The sequence below is a fragment of the Rhamphochromis longiceps genome, linkage group LG1 (genome assembly GCF_057381845.1).
Source record: "Rhamphochromis longiceps isolate RC_006_pf linkage group LG1, R_longiceps_female_GT1.1, whole genome shotgun sequence".
Taxonomy (NCBI): domain Eukaryota; kingdom Metazoa; phylum Chordata; class Actinopteri; order Cichliformes; family Cichlidae; genus Rhamphochromis; species Rhamphochromis longiceps.
The window spans coordinates 7,077,782-7,098,089 of NC_140557.1; the positions used below are offsets into that span (position 1 = coordinate 7,077,782).

General features: G+C 37.5%; 1 protein-coding gene across 2 annotated transcripts; it reads left to right on the plus strand.

Annotated features, from left to right (window-relative positions):
* Positions 1–2,409: 2,409 nt before the first annotated feature.
* pnoca (prepronociceptin a) lies at positions 2,410–19,954 on the plus strand. 2 transcript variants are annotated; one of them, XM_085410805.1, is made up of 3 exons: positions 2,410–2,560; positions 16,404–16,534; positions 18,584–19,954. In XM_085410805.1, the coding sequence occupies exons 2-3, from the start codon at positions 16,415–16,417 to the stop codon at positions 19,196–19,198; spliced, it is 735 nt and encodes a 244-aa protein (XP_085266931.1). In that variant the 5' UTR covers positions 2,410–2,560; positions 16,404–16,414; the 3' UTR covers positions 19,199–19,954. The 2 variants fall into 2 exon arrangements, with proteins under 2 accessions (XP_085266931.1, XP_085266940.1); XM_085410814.1 differs by having other exon boundaries at positions 2,438–2,560; positions 16,407–16,534.
* Positions 19,955–20,308: the final 354 nt, after the last annotated feature.

Consider the following 20,308-nt stretch of genomic DNA (forward strand, 5'->3'; position numbering starts at 1 on the left):
CCTTAGCCTCTCTGATCTTGTCCTTTAGTAACACCGATGAGTAAAATGATGAGTATGTTGAAAATAATCATTAACCTCTACCGCACAGCACACAACTGGCTCAGGTTTTTCACAAATTAGCTGCTGCTGGTCTCTTCGAGGGGCGACACACAATACCCTCAGTGGGTTAATATTCAGGATTCTTAGAGCGCCAACTCGCTAAAATGTTAGGGACAGCCCATACTGTAGCAGCCTATCAGTCACAAGATAGGCCCAGCCTAAAGTAAAATGTGCTTTGGTAATTAGATCTGAACTCATATAGCAATTTTCTCAAAGTGCTTTTTACTACATTTTTTTAGGTCTTAAATTGACATTTCTAATTTCCTCTAATTTGGCTTCCTGTGTTAATGTACATCCTCACTCCCTATGCTAATGTAAGATTTTGATTTCATATTAGCTTAAAGGTAAAGCACAGCTTCGGTACTGCAACCTGCCTCTTTCCGTGTCCTGCATTTGATTGGTCCTTTCAGAACAGTAACCCTAACAGTATCTTGTTTCCTCACTTGTTTATTTCTTTATTGCGATACTGTGTTTCATTGTGTTCCATCCTCCATCGACAGGCGAACGCATGGCCCAAGCAGAGCAGCTCTAATCAGAGAGAAACAGGACACATCCTCCCCATAATGAAGGCCGGACAGACACATAATAAGTAGCTCTCAAATACACGCTTGTCGTGATTCTTTTGTTTTCAGCCCAGAATATTTTTTTCTTTTTTTCAGCAGAGTGACAGTAATGCAGTCCTGCCACTGCCTGAAGAGAGGTTGGAGGACATCTGACTGTCACTCCCACAACATAGTGGAGGAGTGACAGTCACATGTCCTCCAACCTCTCCTCAAAGCAACTCTGCACATTAAATATGACGTTTTATCTCTTTTTATAAGAAAATAACAGTACTTAGGTGGTGGAGTTCATTCATATAATGATAATAAACAACAAACAGCTCAAATGAAATATTAAGCAAGACTGTTTGGATCACTATTTCCCTGTGAATTACTTTCTTTGTATTTTATGTTACAGAAATAGTAACATGTTACAGATTTTTGTCTTTGGCTTAAATATTATATTTAAGCTAAAGTAATTATAGTGCTATATATTTTTACCATGTATTAAAATAAACACCAGGAATATTGTGGGATATGGACAGAGGTTAAGATGGATCTGGGAGAGAACAGTGATGCACTATCCTGGACTGTGGTGTTCACTTTAGGTTACTCAGCGGTAGCAAACAGCAATATAAATTTAGGGTGATGACGCTGATTAGACTCATTCATTCGTCTGTCAAGCAGTGTGTTAGGAACCTACTGTGATCTTTGCAGCATTGAAATGAGATAGCTTGTTAGTCAGAAAATGAGACCTCTGATCCCTGCAGCTGTTGTAGCTGGGTTAAAATAGATCTAATTGGTTAATTAATATCAGATAGATCCAAGTCTATGGAGAAAAAAACGTTTGAAACACAGTGTTTAAAGCAGCCTGAGCTGTTGGTTCACAGAGATTACTTTTACATATGTTATTTGAAACTGTGACTATGTTTAATACGAGAATCAGTTAATAGTAACAACTATATCGGAGGATGAAGTGCAACCTGTTGCACAGTGTGATCGGCATCTGTGTCCTAAAAGAAACACAAAATGACTAAAATAATCTGAACCAGCTGAATACGTATGTGCAAAGACATCAGAATAAGAGACTTGGGGGCTGTGTCCACATTATTTCATTTGTTTAAGAGCTAAATATACATAGAGTATGTAAAAAAGATTTTTTTATCTGAAGTCACCATTTATGGAATTCATCTTGCAGAAGTGTGATGCAGGCATGGGAAGGGTCACGTTTACATATACCAAGGATGAGCCCTCTGTCACACAAGATGCCTCAAGCATCCAGCAATTAAACTTTTGAAATTAACTTTTTATTTATGTATTTTTTTAATGAAGCAGTAGTAGTTGTAATTATAGTATCAAATAACTGTAGAATACCTTTTGAAAGAAGAATATTATATCTTTTTAATCTTTGAGTTAAATGTATTAGTATTTTCTGTTTTATTAGTATTTAAATGTATTGACGTCAATTTTCTGAAAATGACAACACAGCAGACATATGTCTTCCGTCCTTCCTCTTTACGTCTTTCTCCCTTCTTCTCAGCTTTATTTGCCTCTCCATCTTTCCACACACGTTGTCCATTTGTTTTTTTTTAATCTACCATCTCTCGTCTATCTTCGTCTTCTCCTTGCAGCCCTGCTTCTACCTCCTGACTCCTCCTTGCTCCCCCATCTTCTGCCTCCTCCTCCCTTGTCCATCCCTCTCTCTCTCTAAGTAATGAAAGAGGGATTTTTGAAAGAAAGAGAGTGAGAGAGAAAGAGAGACAGCAGAAGGAGGAGGTTGAAGTGGAGGGGTGGGTCCCTATAAGAGCAGCTGCCTCCAGCCTCCACGTAGCCAGAAACACCACACTGAGACAGAAGAAAGGAATCATACGCTGACAAACTGCATTCACCCAAGGGACCTCCTATTGGCAGCCCCAGGACAGGTAAGGAATCCTTGGCGAGCAGGAGGGAGTAGTACAGGAGGAAAAGAAACTGCTTGACCTCTGACCTTTATATAAAGAATTTTTTCCTTTGTAGTTTTCTCAGTATTGTCATGCACTAACCGTTTGTTGTGTGTATTGTTGAAGAAACCCCATAGAAACTATACATTTACATTCATTTGACTCGTCTTAGTTCCTTTAAGGGTGAGTGATGTTGCATTGCAAGCCCTGTTTAGACAGCCCAAAAGATAACAATGAAATCTAAATTTAGCAGAAAATACAAGATAAACAGGAGAAAGAAGAAACCAGTGAGTCCTTTTTAAGAGTAAAGCTTTATTATCCCAGTCAGTACGTGTCTTCATTGCTACTCTGTCACCCACACCTGCTGGAGTCTCCCAGGATAATTACTTTAATAATTACTGAGTAATAATTACTTCTGTGTCGTTACCTTCTGACATTTGAGCCTAATCTCACTGAAAAAAAATATATAAAAAATATCTCAAACTGTAAGTGACAGTGTGAGTTAACACAGTACCTCAGGTTAAACACTTTGTGTTCAATAGAGTCAATGCATCTGCTCTTAAAGAGCAGCTACAGACCTCAATGTTCCTTAATATGTATGATTAAGAAGTTAGCTATTAGTGTTGATTAAAAAGCAGAAAGTTATGTACAGAACACAGAGCATGACGTGAAGAGGCTGCATCTGAGGAGTACACATGCATTTTAATTTGTAAGCACATTGGCAGGTAGCAGATAGAAAGGTCATAAATTGCTGGTCATGATTTGTCATTAATCATCAAGCTCTGATTCACAGCTGATAGGATCCAGGAATGAAAGGGGACTCTTTGCAGGGATATGTTGTTTGGGTTCATCTGAAGTAATGAAAGGTAATTTGGATGAGCTCATGTTGCCTAATGAGGGTAAGATTTTGCAGAACTCCCTTCATCAGAGGAATATTTTTCGATTTTTTTTGACGCAGTTGCCTGAAGGTTATGTTGTTTTTAATGACAGCTTCTGCCACATTCTTCATTAAAGTAAAAATACTTTGGGTTAATTATGACCAAAACAATTACATGAACATTAACCAGTATGAGCTCTCATGTAGTACTTATAGACTGCTCTCAGCTTATTTTGAGTCACTGGTGTAATTTGGAATGAACATTGCTACTTTAAAAGGTAGCGGCTCAGAAATCAAGGGTTTTACTGACAACAACTGTGAATAAGTCTCAAGCTTGTTTTGTTGTTGTCATTCAGAACCAGCTGTTCAGCTCCCTTTATAAAATATAGAGACTAAAAGGTTCAATTAAGTAATATAAATAGATTTTATTGACATCTAAGGCACCTGGACACATCTGGCCCATCGTTTTGCTCCAGACTTCAATGCTCTTTATTACCCCGTTCAAGAGCTGGAGTAATGAATCAAGCTAATAGGATTGATTAAAATGGTTGGATCTTTTATCAGATTTATCAAATGACAATTTGATGACACATACATCATCCATTATAGTTTTTAATTTTCTTTAATTAATGAATCATGTTGTCTAACTAACAAATGTAATAATTAATTTACTATTAATCATTGTAACTAATTATTAATCAATCAATTTTAAACATGAATCTTATTTTTCTGTCATTTATTTGCATTAGTAGTACTAAAATAGCAGCAGCCTCCTTCTTACATAGTTTATTAATATTATTCTTCCTGTGCCTTTAGGCATTTAATAAACTGATTACTAAGAGCTGCATTTATTCAATCTCTTAAAAAAAAATCTTTATAAAGTCAATAACAAATTTGAATATATCTTTTTTCATATTAATAATTAGCCTAAGGTTATATTTAGCCTGGGGCACACTTTTCCTTTGACCTTCAAAGAAATTGTTTAAACAAAGGCAACACTGATGATTGAATTTTCTGTAGTAAACTTTTGTTTAAAGACCTTTTTAACAACTGTTAATCCTTGGTCTTGTGTCAGTTTATATTCATCTTCAGGAATATGTTTACAGACAGTGCTATTAAAAAGAATAAAAATAATAATAAAGAAGCGTCTGCTTTCTTACACTTCACAGCAAAATTTCCTGTGGGTACAACAGATCAGGGTAGAAGATGTTCCTATAGCTGTCTCGTTGCAGGTGTTTTGCGTTGACTGAATAAAACCAGATAAGGAATGTCTTTGGTGAGGCTGCATGAACACTAAATAACACTATAAAAATGTAATGCTTACATTTTGAGGAATACTTTGAAAAGAAGTTGAGGATTTGGTGTGGGTGGTTTTAGGTAAACACGCTTTTGTATTCAGAGATACTGATGTATGCAAAATGAGGTTTATATTGTAGCTCAGTTGTACCATTGTGAAACACATAATCTTGTAGTGATGAACATCCTTTCATTTTGTGGGCGATTTCATTGTGTACCTGCAGACAACCTGACAAACACTGCCAAAGTGACAATGAGAGATAGTGAGAGAGATGGGATTTCAAAACAAACTGTAATTGCAAACAAAATGTTTGAAATATCTAAGACAGCTATCTTAAACATTGTAGAATCAATCCAAAGAGACAAAAGTAGGCTCACTCACGGAGCTCTGAGCTTTTTTGTTCATGACATAGCTTGTCTTGCAAGTTTAATTTCTCAGTTTTTATTCAGACAAGAAAATTTCTTACATTTCTTATCCCTATTGGAAATATTTTCAACTCACGCCTTCAGCCAAATGCATCAAATATAATGCTTCTCCTGGCTTGTAAATCCCTTCTAATCCACAGTTCTCTTCCTATCACTAAATACATTCCACAATATCATTATTTTTTATAGTGAGATATATATATTTTATTCCAGCACAGTTTGTGTGAAGAACCTACAATTTTGTTGTACATGTTATTTTCTAATTCTTTTCTTTTCTATTCTATTCTATTCTATTCTATTCTATTCTATTCTATTCTATTCTATATGGATACACGTCGTTAACACTCACAAAACATTCTCATTTAGGGTAGAAGGGGAAAATGGAATGAGGAAATGATTGCTGGATCACAGGTCACACGGCATAGTGGCGGGGTACACATCTCTGACAGCAGCATTGAACTGCCTGTGAACGTGTGGACTTAATCCAAAGATGCAATGTTCCTAACACAGCAGGATCTCCAGCCATCCTTTTATGCTTATCTATCCTTTCACAGACCCCTCTCCTTATCGTCTTGCTGTGTTCCACTTTTCCCCTCTGTTTCAACACCAAATAGAAATGATTCATGTCAGATACAGTCTGTTGAGGAAGAAAACCCTACTTAAGGTTACTTAATTTCTTCGATATCTACTCAAGAAAAAAACTAGAAGTCATGATTATTGCTGTCTAGATACAGTCTCCATACTTTCCCTCTGTCTTAACACGTGGATATATTAAAAGACCTGGATGTGACCTTCTTAGTGGCAAATGATGAGCCTACTCCCTTGAAATTGCATGCTTCCTCAAACTAAATTGCAAGAGCAGAAAGACATAAATGCAATTCGATTTTTTTTTATATCTATTACGGCAACGACAAAGCTTTGATCATTAGTGCATTTGGCAAGCAACAAATAATTGTTAATATATTTACTATTCAATCTTGCATTGCAATATTTACTTGTAGTTCCTGCTACATCTGTTGCTGCTACATTTTGATATGGGGAAGATTTGAAACATGATACGTTTCTATGCTATTATGCATGACGTACAAGCCTCAGGCAAAATTATTTATTTTTATATTTGTTGCCTAATACTAGCCAGTGATGGGAGGCAGGATGTGAAAAATGTTTTTTTTACAAGAAAGCTGAGTGCTTTGTATGTCTCATATCCACCTCAATCACCTCCTGCAGCCTGTTATACCTTTTGAATCTGTCAGATTTTAATTAATCTTGTAATTAAATTAACATAGTCATAATAATATAGAACAAGAAAAGATTAAAAATGAATAAATAAACAGGTAAACACTATACAGTAATTTTTTTATTATTAACAAATGATAAACATTTGTTAAACTTATTAACAAATCATTTTAACATTTAGATTTTTAAAACTTTTCAAACTACTACTACAAATTACTGTGAAAGACATCATGCTGTAGTAAATCGGTAGGCAGTGAAAGAGGGAAAAAATCTGGTTTTGAAGGAACTTGATCTACAGCTTTGACTTTACAGATCAAAGTGTAAATTAAGTTCAAGGGAAATTATGTCTGGCATATCCATGTTCCAAATCAGGAGTTAGTAATTTACTGAGGAAATTTGGTGATAGGGCGTGCAGTCTGAGCCACAACTTGACCTGTTCATTTCAGTCATCTGTCAGTGAATCTCTGTAATAACTTGAAAAAAGTGCAATAATAACAAGAAAAATCATTGGGAAACCAGTCTGGTGTGACCTCTGTGTAAGTATGTGTCAGTCACCTCCAACGTCAATTGACTTCAGGTGATTAGATGCATTGAGAAAGGAAATTGATTTAGCTTAGCGTGTCTGCTGTTAATGGCTTTAGCTGCTACGTCACACTCAGTCTGACTGACAGGGAACATGACCCCCTCCCCCCCAAAAACCAAATAAAACAAAACTTGAGGTCTTTTTCTAAATGTTTCCTCAAATCTGAGATTTATTGAATCACAGATGCATCAATCACAAAACTATATGAGTAATGGTGCAACTGACATGACCTCTGACCACGAAAGAGAAAGTTTAAAGAAATAACTTAGTGTTAAACCTTGTTTTTCACACAGATGAGTTATAGCTTTTGGAACATTGATACTGAGACATACATGCAGAAAAAGTAGAGGTTGTAGTAGAAATGTTATCTTGTTTTGGTGGGAAACAAAACAGTGCAAGTGAAAAAAAATAGCAGCATAAAGTGTGAAAAGAACAAAAGACACTGAAACGGCGTCTTAAAAGAAAAGAAGAGTTGATAACAGGGGAGTATAAGAGTGCTCGTAGGCATAAGGAAGAATCATGTATTGATGTGCAAGATTTATTTGCTCTCCTGAAACGTGTCACGTCAATGACCACACTGCCATTTTGCCAGTTAGACATCAATATTACAACAAAGAGCACAATGTATTTTGAGTGGGCCTGGGACAGGTTGTCACTCACAGTCTCTTTTCTGACAGAAAATGTACTCTGGCTGCAGGCAGAAGACTAAATAACATTTAATTACCTGTCAAATCGACTCATCAGCTTATAAAACCAACATCGTGATTTCACTCCAGTTATTTAATATTTCTTTAAAATTGCTCGTCCTCACTCCTGCAAGAGTTGGAAGGATTTTACTCCTTATGAAGAAGTTGTCTGAGCTGAATTAGCCCATAAAATAATCTGTACATAACTAAGGATTCAGAAGAGTGTAAAAAAAATGCTTTAAGCACGCGTTGCATTAAAATTTTACGTGACATATTACACCAGTTACTATTTTTAAAATATACTTTATTGTCCCTTAGGAGAAATTCAACATTCCTCTGAGATTTTGGTCTATATTGACATAATAGTGTCACACAGTTGCTGTAGATTCGGCAGCTTCACATCGATGATGTGATAAGCCATCCATCCATGAATTAAGCCTCGTGACATGGCACGTTATCCTGCTGGAAGCAGCCATCAGAAGATGGGTACACTGTGGCTGTAAAGGGATGAACCTGATACAAGGCAGGATGGTTCCACGCTTACTCCAAATTCTGACCGTACAATCCAAATGTTGCAGCAGAGTTTGAGATTTATCAGCCCAGCTAACATTCTTCCAGTCTTCTGTTCTCCAGCTTTGCCTGTATGAACTGTAGCCTCAGTTGCCTCTTCTCAGCTGACAGTAATGGTACCTGCTGTGGTCTTCTGTTGCTCTCAGCTTCAAAGCTTGATGTGTTGTGGGCTTAGAGATGCTCTTTTGCTCTTGTGCTTGGTTGTAATGGCAAGTTATTTGAGTTTGTATTGCCTTCATCTCAGCTCAAAGCAGTCTGGCCATTCTCCTCTGACATCATCAATGCAATTTCACCCAGAGAATTGCTGCTCACTGGACAGTTTTGCCTTTTCACACCATTTTCTCAGTAGATCAGCAGTTCTAAGTTCAGCACATACAGAATAATCCTTTTTCCTCATTCTTAACAAGAGCTTAAAATTCATCAGGTTATTTTCACTATGTCTACATGCCTAAGATTCATATATTTATAAACAGAGATGGGCAGTAACGCGTTACTGTAATCAGATTACTTTTTTCAAGTAACGATTAAAGTAAGGGATTACTATTGCAAAAACGGCAATTAGATTACCGTTACTTTCCCGTAGGAACGCTGCGTTACTGCGTTACTAAAACTGTGATTTTTTTGCGAGAATGTCTCATAACAGTGACGTAAGCGAGTGCGACGTTCGTGAAAACAGCTGTGTGCAGAGCAACAATGGATAATATATCGAGTGCGGGAGAGAGTATGAGCGTGCGCCGTTTAAAGTGTGGAAGTACTGACCTTACTTTGAGTTTGATTCCATAAAAAGTGACAAAAACATTAGTGTCCGTTGTGCGTGGGAAGAAAACTTCTTTTTACAGCGAAAAAACCCCCCTAAACTTCCAAGCAAGCACCGAGTGCGCTACAACGTAATGGGAAATTCAAAGAGAAACTCGCGGATTCTTCCACTGACCGCTGCGGCACACCTGCACCAGGGTAAACCTCCGCCTACCCGACTCCTGCTTTACAGGTGAAAATAGAGCAAAAGGACCGCTGAGTCTTTGACTTTATTTATTTTCTGCTGTGTTTTACTTGCATCTATTTGAAAGAGTGAGTGTAAACGCACACAAAAACAATATTTTATGTGCTGGAATGTGCAGAAAATAGGTTTAAATATTAAACAAATTTCTTCCAGTCAGAGAATGGTGCATATAATTAAATTTTTGCTTGATGCATAAAGTTAAAAGATTAAAACTAATAAAACAAGTTTTAAAAAGGGACTTTTCCATTTGATTACATTTTGTATGATGGATTATGTAGAAAAAGTAGAATTGGGCTGAAAGATCTATCGCTTTATCACCTATTCAGGTTGTAAATCGTGTTTTTAAAAAGTAACTAAGTAACTAAGTAATTAATTACTTTTGAAAATAAGTAATCAGTAAAGTAACGGGATTACTTTTTGGAGGAAGTAATCAGTAATTAGTTACTGATTACTTTTTTCAAGTAACTTGACCAACACTGTTTATAAACATAAATATAATAAATGTACATATGTAGAATGAAATAATAAAACATGATGAAACTATTCACTACCACTTTGTTTTGCGCCTGTGCGCTTTTTTTTCCTTTTTTTTTTCTTACAATAAAAGCAGCCGGTGAAGTAGCAGAGTAAGTTAAAGAAAGATAAGACGGGGAAATTCAAGGCAGGCTAAGAAAATTATATTAGAGAGGTAGCTTGTGACACTTGGATTTGCACGAACTCTCTATGCACTGAGGATAGTAATCTGTTTTATACTCATACAATTTTGCTGCCCCTTTATACTTATGGTCCATCATCTTCCTCAAGTCAAATTTTTACGTTTAAAATCAAGTGGCGGTTGTCACATCAGTTCATAAAGTGAGCATTGTCTGTAGTAGAGACTCAGAGCCAGTCATTACCACACAACAGAGTCATTGCAATCATATCATCAGCATTGCATCATCATTTGGCAGACAACAGTTAAACTCACACAGCCTTGTAATGCCATTTGTGCATATGCACATCTACAGTGTGTCTGGCATCACAGAGGAAACAAAAAGTGAGGAAAGTTACAGCCGAGCGGAGACCCTGACGTGGTGCACTGACGCAAATTTGGCAATACTGTGGTCTTTACATAAGTTACCCGATAATCTGCAGCTTTGCTTTTAAAAAAAGATGCACTCCAAGACGGATGCACATTGCTCCCCGATCAGCCACGCGTAAATAATCCGGCTTTAAGCCGTACTTCAGGCTGGGAGTAATTTATTTTTTATTTCCTATTCTTGATGAGAAAATGGCAATAATGGGGAGAAACACTGGTGGAAACAGTCGATAATACGATGTGAGATAGTTTGAGAATTTCTGAGGGCTGTCCTTATAGTGAGGTGTATGTGGCTGGATGACAAGACCAGAAATTAGACTGGAATATAAGCCTTTCTTTAACCTTCTTTAACCTTAACAGCACTTATTTCTAGTTTCCTCGATGTAATTTAGAAGATTCTGAAGATTATAGAGTTAAATAAATGTACACACATATTTTCAAAGTACAAACTTATGTTCCTGTGTCAAAATATATTTATTTATTATAGAAAATGAAAGAAAATGCATACCATTACATTTTTAATCACATAGAGGTTGCTGAAACAACCATTCAGTGTTTATTTCCTCTTAAAAATGTTTTAGCTTCACTTCATATTATTCCTAGCTCGCCACACCCCAACCTTCATTGACTTTATGACCCACAATTTGAGAATCAGTGAGAAATAACTGGTTTGGACACTAATGAGAAATGCATTTCCTTTCATCGGGGGGCTGGACTTATTCATTTTGACTGCAGACATCCATCAGTAGCGCCTCAGCACAGTGCCACACAGTAATGACTTAATTAACTGGTTTATTTAGTGGTTAATCAGTTAATTAAAAGCAGAATAATTGAGTCTTACAGGCACTCAAGAGAACATGGCAGACTTGAGAATAAATCCACACTGTGCTTCATTTTTACAGAGCTTTGAACAATTTAGAAAAGACGTCAAATATAGATAAACACTACCTTCAGGGCTCCTCTGTTTGCACACATATCTGTACTCCAATATCCTCAGTGAGTGCTATCAGGCTGTATTCGTTCTCTTCTGGTATATTCTGGATAGAAAATCGGGCCTTAGTTCTTTGCCAGTGAGAGAGTTAGCCCAGATAGGATAGTCATCTGTTCCCTAAAGTGTAGCACTGGTTGCTCGTTACATCTCCAATGACAGCTGCCCAAGCATATTTGAATTTTTACAAAATTAAGAATACTTATCATATTATTCTGACAGGGTTAGCCAGTTGCCTTATTTTGTCTGAAACTTGTGAAAGAGGGAATCATCTGAACAAAAAGCTTTTAAACCTTTCCAAAACATTTGACTTAGTTGAAGTAGTAATGTATAGATGTATAACTCTGCGACTGTTCTGTTGGTCAGTCAGTCTAAAGTGAAATATTCTACCAGTAACTGGAAATTGTGATAAAAACATTAAATTGATCGATCTATGTTTAAACCCTCAACTGTGGTCATAGGCTCTAAGAAGTGACCAAACGAATGAAGTGGCAGATTTAAATGGGCAAAAGGAGTTTCCTTTAGTGTGACTTGACTCAGCCTGAGAGATACAGTATGGTGAGGAGCTGAGACATCTTGAGCCTAAAGTAAAGCTGCTGCTAAGGATCCAATTGATCTGATTCAGGCTTCTCATCAGAATGCCTTCTGAATGCCTTTGGAAGTTTTCCAGGCACGTCAAACTGAAAAAAATCTTGTCTATCTAGAGCCCAGAAGAGGCACCGGGGCAGGCCAAAAACTCACTGGAGGGATTATGTATCTAATCTAGACTGAATGTGTGAGAATCATCCAGAAGGACCTGGAAAATGGTTTCTAGGTCCTTCTGGTTGAAGGATATTTACTTAGCCTGTTACCACCATTGCCCAACCTAGAATACGGTAAGTGGAATAAAATAGACTGAGGCATGGACGGCTGGAAGCTCACCCTCTGACTTTCAATTTAACAAAATCAGAAAGTTGTGATTCATAAATAAAATAAAATTACAGTAATATTAATCCTTAATTAAAACATGGAAAATTGGCTTGAAAAGCAATGCAGTCATTTGGTGCAAGCATAACTACTAATGTTTAGTAGTAGTATAGCGGTATAGTATACTAAAATATTAAAACTGAGATAGTAAAGGCTCAGCTCAAAAAGCAGCAGCATGATTTCACCCTGATGAACATGATTTAACCAGATGTGATTTGTTTAAAGGTAAAAGCTCACTGTTTTCTTATTTAAATTATTCCATCTCGTAACATTAATCTGTGTGGTAGAGAAGATGGATTTGTCTGAATGCAACCATTTTACAAGCAAATAAAACATAATTTAAAATCCAGCATACAGAGGGACATGCATTTGTATTCCTAAAACAGAGGCTAGATGTTGAAAGATGAAGAAAGCTTTTTACCTGTTTGAGGTAAGAACATATCCGCCACACCGTTACACCACCGCCAGCAGTTGGCAGGATGTATCCATACCTTCATGTTGTTTATACAAAACTATGACCCTGCCATCTGAATACCACAACAGAAATCGAGACTCATCAGAACCTTTTGAGAATTTTCTATTGTACAGATTTGGTGAGGCCATGTCACTTGCAGCCACAGTTTCTTGTTCCTATATGATAGGATGCCAGTTCTGTGTGGTCTTCTGCTGTAGCTCATCTGCTTCAAGTTGGACACACTCTGAGATGTTCTTGCACTGGCCTCTGGCATCAACAAAGCCTTTTTGTCCAGAGAACCGCTGCTCACTGGATAGGTTTTCTTTCCTGACCATTCTCTGTAAACCCCAGAGATAGCTGTGTCAAATGTCAGTAGATCAAACACTTGGGAAATAAACCAACAACCATGCCACGTTCAAGATCACTTTACTTTCCCTTTCTGATGATCAGTTTGAACTTCAACGGGTTGCACCGATCATGTCTACATGCCTAAATGCACTGAGTTGCTGCCATGCAAATGGCTGAATAAATGAGATAACTGAGATAAAACCAAGTAATTAGATAAAACCAGTTTATCTAACAAAGAGTACGTCTTTAATTATCTTCACTCACTGCTAAATTAAGGATATGTGGCTCACCTGTGTTTTCCTCTTCTGACCACATCTCAGTAGAGAAATGTGGCCATCTTTGCACATTATCCTCTTGCTCTTGGAAAACAAGCAGGGACAGATTCAGTGACAGGAGGATGGAGAACGAGATGTATTGTGGCCACATGAATGCGCACAAGCTGTTTGTCTAAATCCAGTGCCATCTGTCTTACATTCCTGCCTAAAACAGCTGTGATGTTCTTTTGTCCTTCACTGGCAAACCCACCCTCTTTCCCATCAGATTAAAGACTTGACACACACTTTTATTGTTTGCACACGAGAAGGCTGATTAATTTTGCAGAGCTATTGTTTTTCATGAGTTGTCAGAGACTGGACTGAACTGTACTGCAATTACATTTCTATCGTTTTTTAATTACCCTGAATAAATTCCAGATTTCTAAGATATTAAAAAAGTTTTTCACTGAAGACAAATTAGTTCTAAAAATTTTTTAAGCTGTTTTAATAGATAATTTAAACCAGCCGTTAAAGTTGCATTTTAGTACTGTCTGTTTTAATGTATTGAAGTACAGATACAGTGTGGACATATGCTTGTGTGCCGTGTAAGTGTGTGTGTTCCACTGTTTTGTGCATATGAGTTCAAATTTGTTTGTCATCAAGAAACAATGACTCAGTTTGTTGCCGGAGGCATTATTGAGGCATCAATTAAAGGAGTTAACGAGTTTGTTTAATGAGACGAAAACCGTAATTGTGTTTCTGACGTCAGACTTGCCAGACTCTTCCTACCAAAATAAGGTCAAACTGTTTTATTTTGTTTTTGTCCCTGTCTGTATGCTGTTTCATTTATCGCTTACACTCATTCAGTATTTCTTTTTTTTCCATGTGGATGTGCTGTTTTTCCTCTTGAACTCTTGTCTGCCCTACACAGTATTTAGTGCAAATCACACATTGATGAGAAGCTAGTAAAAGTTTAAAACAGCCATCCATTCGCTTATCCTTTTTCGGGGTCCCGGGGGTGCTGGAGCCTATCCCAGCTGGCTTAGGGCGAGAGGCAGGGTACACCCTGGACAGGTCGCCAGTCTGTCGCAGGGCTAACACATAGACAAAGACAAGTAATTGTGCTCACATTCACCCCTATTTCCAATTAACCCAACCCCACTAACTGCTAACTAACTGGAGTGCCTGGGGTGAACCCACGCAAACACAGGGAGAACATGCAAACTCCACACAGAAAGACCCCTGATGGTGAAATTGAACTCAGGATCTTCTTGCTGTGAGGCAATAGTGCTAATCACCGTGCCACTGTGCTATTAGTATCAGTTCAAGCTATTAGTGTCAGTAATAATTAAAATGTTATTTAAAAAATAATTTGCATTAAAAGTGACTTTCAGTTCTATGTATTATTACTGTGATATTAATCGAAAGTATTTAGCACACTAATGATTGAATAGTAGCTATATGTTTGTGTGACATAATGACACTAATTGCACAAATGGCTGGCTTAACCTCAGTTGATAGAACAGTAGTGGTGTGGTCAAGGACATCAAGGATATTCTAGTAATTCTTGAATGTTTATTTTAAAACTAATTGTCAAATGTAATGCATCCATGCAGTCTGTGAATGCACCTTTCAGTCCTTACAGGAGATAACTATCCTCTCATCCAAATATGATCAGTTCCAGCTCAAAAATCAATACTGTCATTACCATAATGCCAAACTGAGAAGAAATACCAACATTATTATTGATATAATACATAGAAAGAAGTGTCACTATTAGAAAGAACACAGATTGTAATATAGAACAGACCAAGTGAAATGTGTGGGACTGCAAGAAAAGGTGCATAAATCTGTCTGCTACTTCAGCTCTATTGCTTTATATTGACTGGTATTTTAGAGCTATGATGGGAACTACACATCCTAACTTAAAGAGTCAGTGAGTCAGTGAGGCAGGCTAACTTGTTCAACTAAACAAAACCACTTCTCCTGTACTTTTTCGGGGATGGGCAGAGGTGAAGGCAGATTGACTGAGGGATGCAGTCAGTGCTCCCTCATCCCTCATCAACTGCCTACTGAGGTTTTTGTCAATGTATTTAGCTGAATTTAGAATAATGAGCTTGGCAAGCTCAGTCCAAGGTCTCATCAAAAATATATTTGAAAGTAAAAAAACCCAACCTAAAACTCAATCTAATTGATAAAATATGACAGTAATAAACAGCTTTGTCTCATGCTAACTTCTCTTATTATACTATTATCAACTATAGCAGATATTTCCATAGAAAACCCTGTAAAAATGTGTTGGATACTTTGTACAATATCTGCGTCAGAGAGACACAGTTAGCACCTGAAGTTAGAGGGAAATTTCAGAGCTATATTTCCCCAAGGACTTTGTAAGAAAAAAAAAACTACTATTGAAACAAAAAACAGAGCTAAATGAGACAGAATATTACAATTACATTTGCCTCGTGGCCAGAAACACGAGTCCAAATTTATGACAATGTTGCTCCCTAACTGTTACAGTAAGGACTCTGTAACAAGCTTGTCACATTAGCTTAAAACATGTGTTCATACTGCCTACACAATATGCTGCTAATTGAAAATGACATTGTGGGCTTAACAAGCACAAAGTGCTTTTTAAAGACTACACTGCATGCTTGATTTTGGATACCCTGATAGGTAATGTAGCAGGACACCACAAATAAACAAAACTTCGTTGATAGACATACAGTTATGATTTCAGCAGGGATTTGTTTCCTTGTCCCTTTCTTCAATTTTTATTTGGCTCGCAGAAATTATTATTGGTGTCAAGAAAATAAGGCAAACCATGACATATCAGAAGATACGGACTTAATCACTGCACATTTAGCTGAAACTACTTTTCATAGCAATTTGATATTATATTACATAGAAGTATATTACTCTGCTATTCTGCAAAGACAGATAGTGTTTGAAAATTACACACTCACCAAACACTACAGAATGTAAGTTACCCGAGATGTAGTTAGTTCAGTATCAAAGTGTTGGACTGAACACTTGCCTTTCCTCTGTCCTGTTGTGCAACAGAAGGTGGGACCATGAAGACTGTGGTGGCTCTGCTTCTGCTCTATCTCTGTGATCCTGGACAGAGTGACTGCCAGGCTGACTGCTTGTCTTGCAACAACATCCTGCCCAAACAGCTCAGTTTTAACACCATGGTAAGGGCTCAACACACATCAACACACACACACACGCTTGTGGTTATGAGAGTGACCCATAGTCACAAAGGTGAAGGCAACAGAAGAGTCAACTGGGAGCAGTTAAAAGGTAGCTGCTATTCTTCACTTTCACATCAATAATTATTAATTATTTGCCATCAACCATATAATCAGTAGTTGATGGTATTATGCATAATAATTTTTCAACAATATCTTATTATGAAACTACTATGAAGCTCAGTTTTGCTACACATCAGCTATGAAATATTAATAACATAATAATGCACAGCAGATATGTCATGAAGGCAAAACTGGTCGTCTCTCACATTAATAAATCAGCTAACATATAGCGCTAAATAAATCTCTTCACTTGTATTATTTTCATTTAGTGAATATAAAGTGGAAACTCCTCACTCCACCTCCCTGTATTTATCTCATCCTCTCAACAGCTCCCTCACTGACTGACTCAACAAACTACCCTTTTGGCATTTGAGTTTTAATTTGTTGTGGCTAATTGATTCCTGGGGATAGATGTATGTTTCTCTTCGTGTTTATGCCTGGTGGTTGTTTTTCTCTACTTAATGGCATGTCTGCTTCTAAGTCAATTTTGGCAGGGAGCACACTAGAAGACGTTCAAGTCCACATGGCTTAAAACATAACCTTTTAAACTGTTAGTGTTAGGTACTTAGCTCAGGTGTGGTATTTAAAGGGACCTCAAGTGAGCCTAGTGCTTAAAGACAAATTGTTATTTAAAGCTATGCTGACCACCTTTTACTCCTTTGCTAATTTAAATGTTCAATTTCTTTCAATTTCACTTGGAAATCTTGCAGCCCTCCAAGCACCTCAGTATTTCATGCATTACATGTTCGAATCCTCAATCTTATTTTGACAGATGCAGTCCAGTAACACAAACCAGCATACCAGTTACAGAATGGATCCGCATCCATACTGCATCAACACATGTCATCTTCGGTGATGAAAAACAGGTTCCCTATTTAACGGTGAAGATGTGATTTAAGGCTTAGGGTTTGGGCTGAGGTGAGCATTAGTGCTTGACATGTAGTAGTTTAGGGGTATCTTCGAAATTAGTGTATGTCAGTGTTCTTTGAGAGACAGACACCCAGGCAGGCAGGCAGGCAGGCAGGCAGGCAGGCAGACATGTAGACATATCACAAATGCCCACTGAACAGCTGAAGTGGAAGAAAGAGGTGATAACAAGGGCAGAAATCTAATCAATGTCCTTTTGTCTTATTGATTTTGGCATTTTTTGAGTTAAGGACTTTCCACTCAAGCAGCCCTAGCAAATCAGGTGCTTTAATACTGCAGCACATGTGTAAATGTCTACGCTTTTAATGCATAGACGTGTTCAGGACTCAGATTACCCAATCATCTAACAATGATTGCATTTTCCAGTTTCTCAGTTGTATGTAATAGTTATATTTCCTAATTTTGTGTGTCATGGATTTCTCAGGAGCCATAATGGGAAAGACACAGCTTCATCCAAAATGTATCAATTTAGTAATCAAATAGTCTATGTTAGTCAGTGTCATTAGCGTGTCAGCATGAGTAGGTGTATGGTTTTGTATGGCGCAAACCAATGACTATGATTCATTTTAATATTTGTTAAGAGATGATATAAACAGCTCTGCCAAAAATAAACAGATCTGGTCATAAACCTTGTCCTTTCATTTTGTGGACTTCAGCTGTGTTGTCAGTTGTATGTCTGGGAATCAGCATCAGTAAACTCAGATATCAAGTGGAAACTGGTAAAATGATGTAAGTGTGTGACTGTCAGCCAAGAATACTGTGAGAATGCCTTCAGTCTTCACTGTAATTCATCTTTGGTTGATATTACATTACCATCAAAACAAATACGAATTTAGTGATGTGCATGCTTCTATTTATCATTTTTTTTAAATGCAGCAGCATTATTTATTTTGGTGTTTTTATCTGAGAGATTACCTTATGTGCAAACTTTTGTCTGTTACAAAGATCTCCTCTGTTGGGAGCTGGGAAATTAAGATTATCTCCTGTCTTTGTCTTTGTCAGGTGTGTTTCATTGAGTGCGAAAGCAGCGTTTCCCCATCCTCCTCATGGGACCTCTGTCGTGAAGCACTGCTGTCACCAATCTTGTCCCCAAGTGGTTCAGTGTGGAAACGATCTCAGGAGGAGGTGGAGGCTCTGTTTCCTGGGGAGGACGAGCAGATGAATGGACATTTGTTTCTTCCTATTGCACTACAGAGGGTTGATCATGTGACCCATGGACTTGATGCAGAGGAGAGGGATCTGGGTGGGAAGGGAAATCACCTCAACACTGCCTATAATTCCCAGAATGCGATGTCCCTGGAGGATGAGTATGCAGAGGAGGAGGAAGGTCAGGAAGGAGGAGACCCTGATGTGGCAGCAGGGCAGGGAGATGCAGCGCTAATCTCCAAAAGGTTTGGTGGCTTTGTAAAAGGGAGGCACGGCCACAGGAGACTCATGTCTCCAGGAAGATCCTACCAGAAGAGGTATGGGGGCTTTGTTGGTATTCGGAAGTCAGCCCGCAAGTGGAACAACCAAAAACGTTTCAGTGAGTTCCTGAAGCAGTATCTGGGGATGAGCACTCGGGCCACTGAGTTCAACAGTGTGTCAGAAGACCTCACTCAACAGAATGAGGTCTGAAGTCTTTTCATTGATCTGTTTTGTAGTCCGGTCACTAACATGTCAATGTTTGTCTGACATCATCAAACCTATTAAATCTAAGTAACCAAAATGAAGCCCATAATCGGAGACTTCTGTTGGAGTTCCTTGATGTTCTGAGATATTTGAAGTGCTGATTCTATTTTCCCATTCCTTGTATTTATGTTATCAAACTCTCCTTTGAACACTCATATAGTTTGATGCTCCAGTGGAGGTTTTAGGCCCTTTGAAACTGCATATAACCTGGCATGTTTCCCACCTCTTGAAACTCTTCATTTTTCAGACTTCCCATTCTGTTCCCTTGATCAAATGTAACAGTTTCATTTGATTGGCATTTTACTTTTGAAGGAAGCTTTTACTTTTAAAATCCATAGTAGTCCTGCAATGATTTACAGTAAAATGTAGATTTATTTTACTGTTTTATACAATCTGGCAGTCAGATTACCAACAAAGGTAGCATAATCCTTGCTGTTCTGCTACCAGGTATTATATGATTATTTTAACCAATAATTTTAGTATTATTTCAGTAATGCTTAAAACGCGTACATGCATCCTTAATGTTGAATATGTGTAAGTTCCTCTCTCTTAAATATACCACTATCTTGGAGCAGAATGCAAAAGTCAGTCTCTTTAAAATGACAACATCATTTTTCTTTTAATTTATGGTTTGGGTAATGTCAGCAGTAATGTAAAGTAATCTGTATGTAACTTGTGGAAAATAAATGGAAAAAAAAATCAGCTCAAATCTGTTGATTTATCACTGTGCCAAAATACACCTGAGACAGGGCTATTGCTATTTCATGTACAAGTGAGCAACATACATAACTGGCTCTTGAAGCGCCAGTGTGTACAAAAAGTGTTGGGTTCTTGAACTGTGCTAGTGTGGAATATTTTTCTTGCTCATTATTATAACTTGTAAATAGCTGGATTTAAACATGTCAATAAATATAGTTTAATATTTCCTTCGTGGCTTGTCATGGAGCAACTGATTCTGTGTCTTGAAGTGTTTTTTCCTTTGTTTTTATAAGACAGATGACTATTTGAAACGACATTTTTTTTGGAAGAGCAGAAAAAATTATTTGGTCTCTCTAT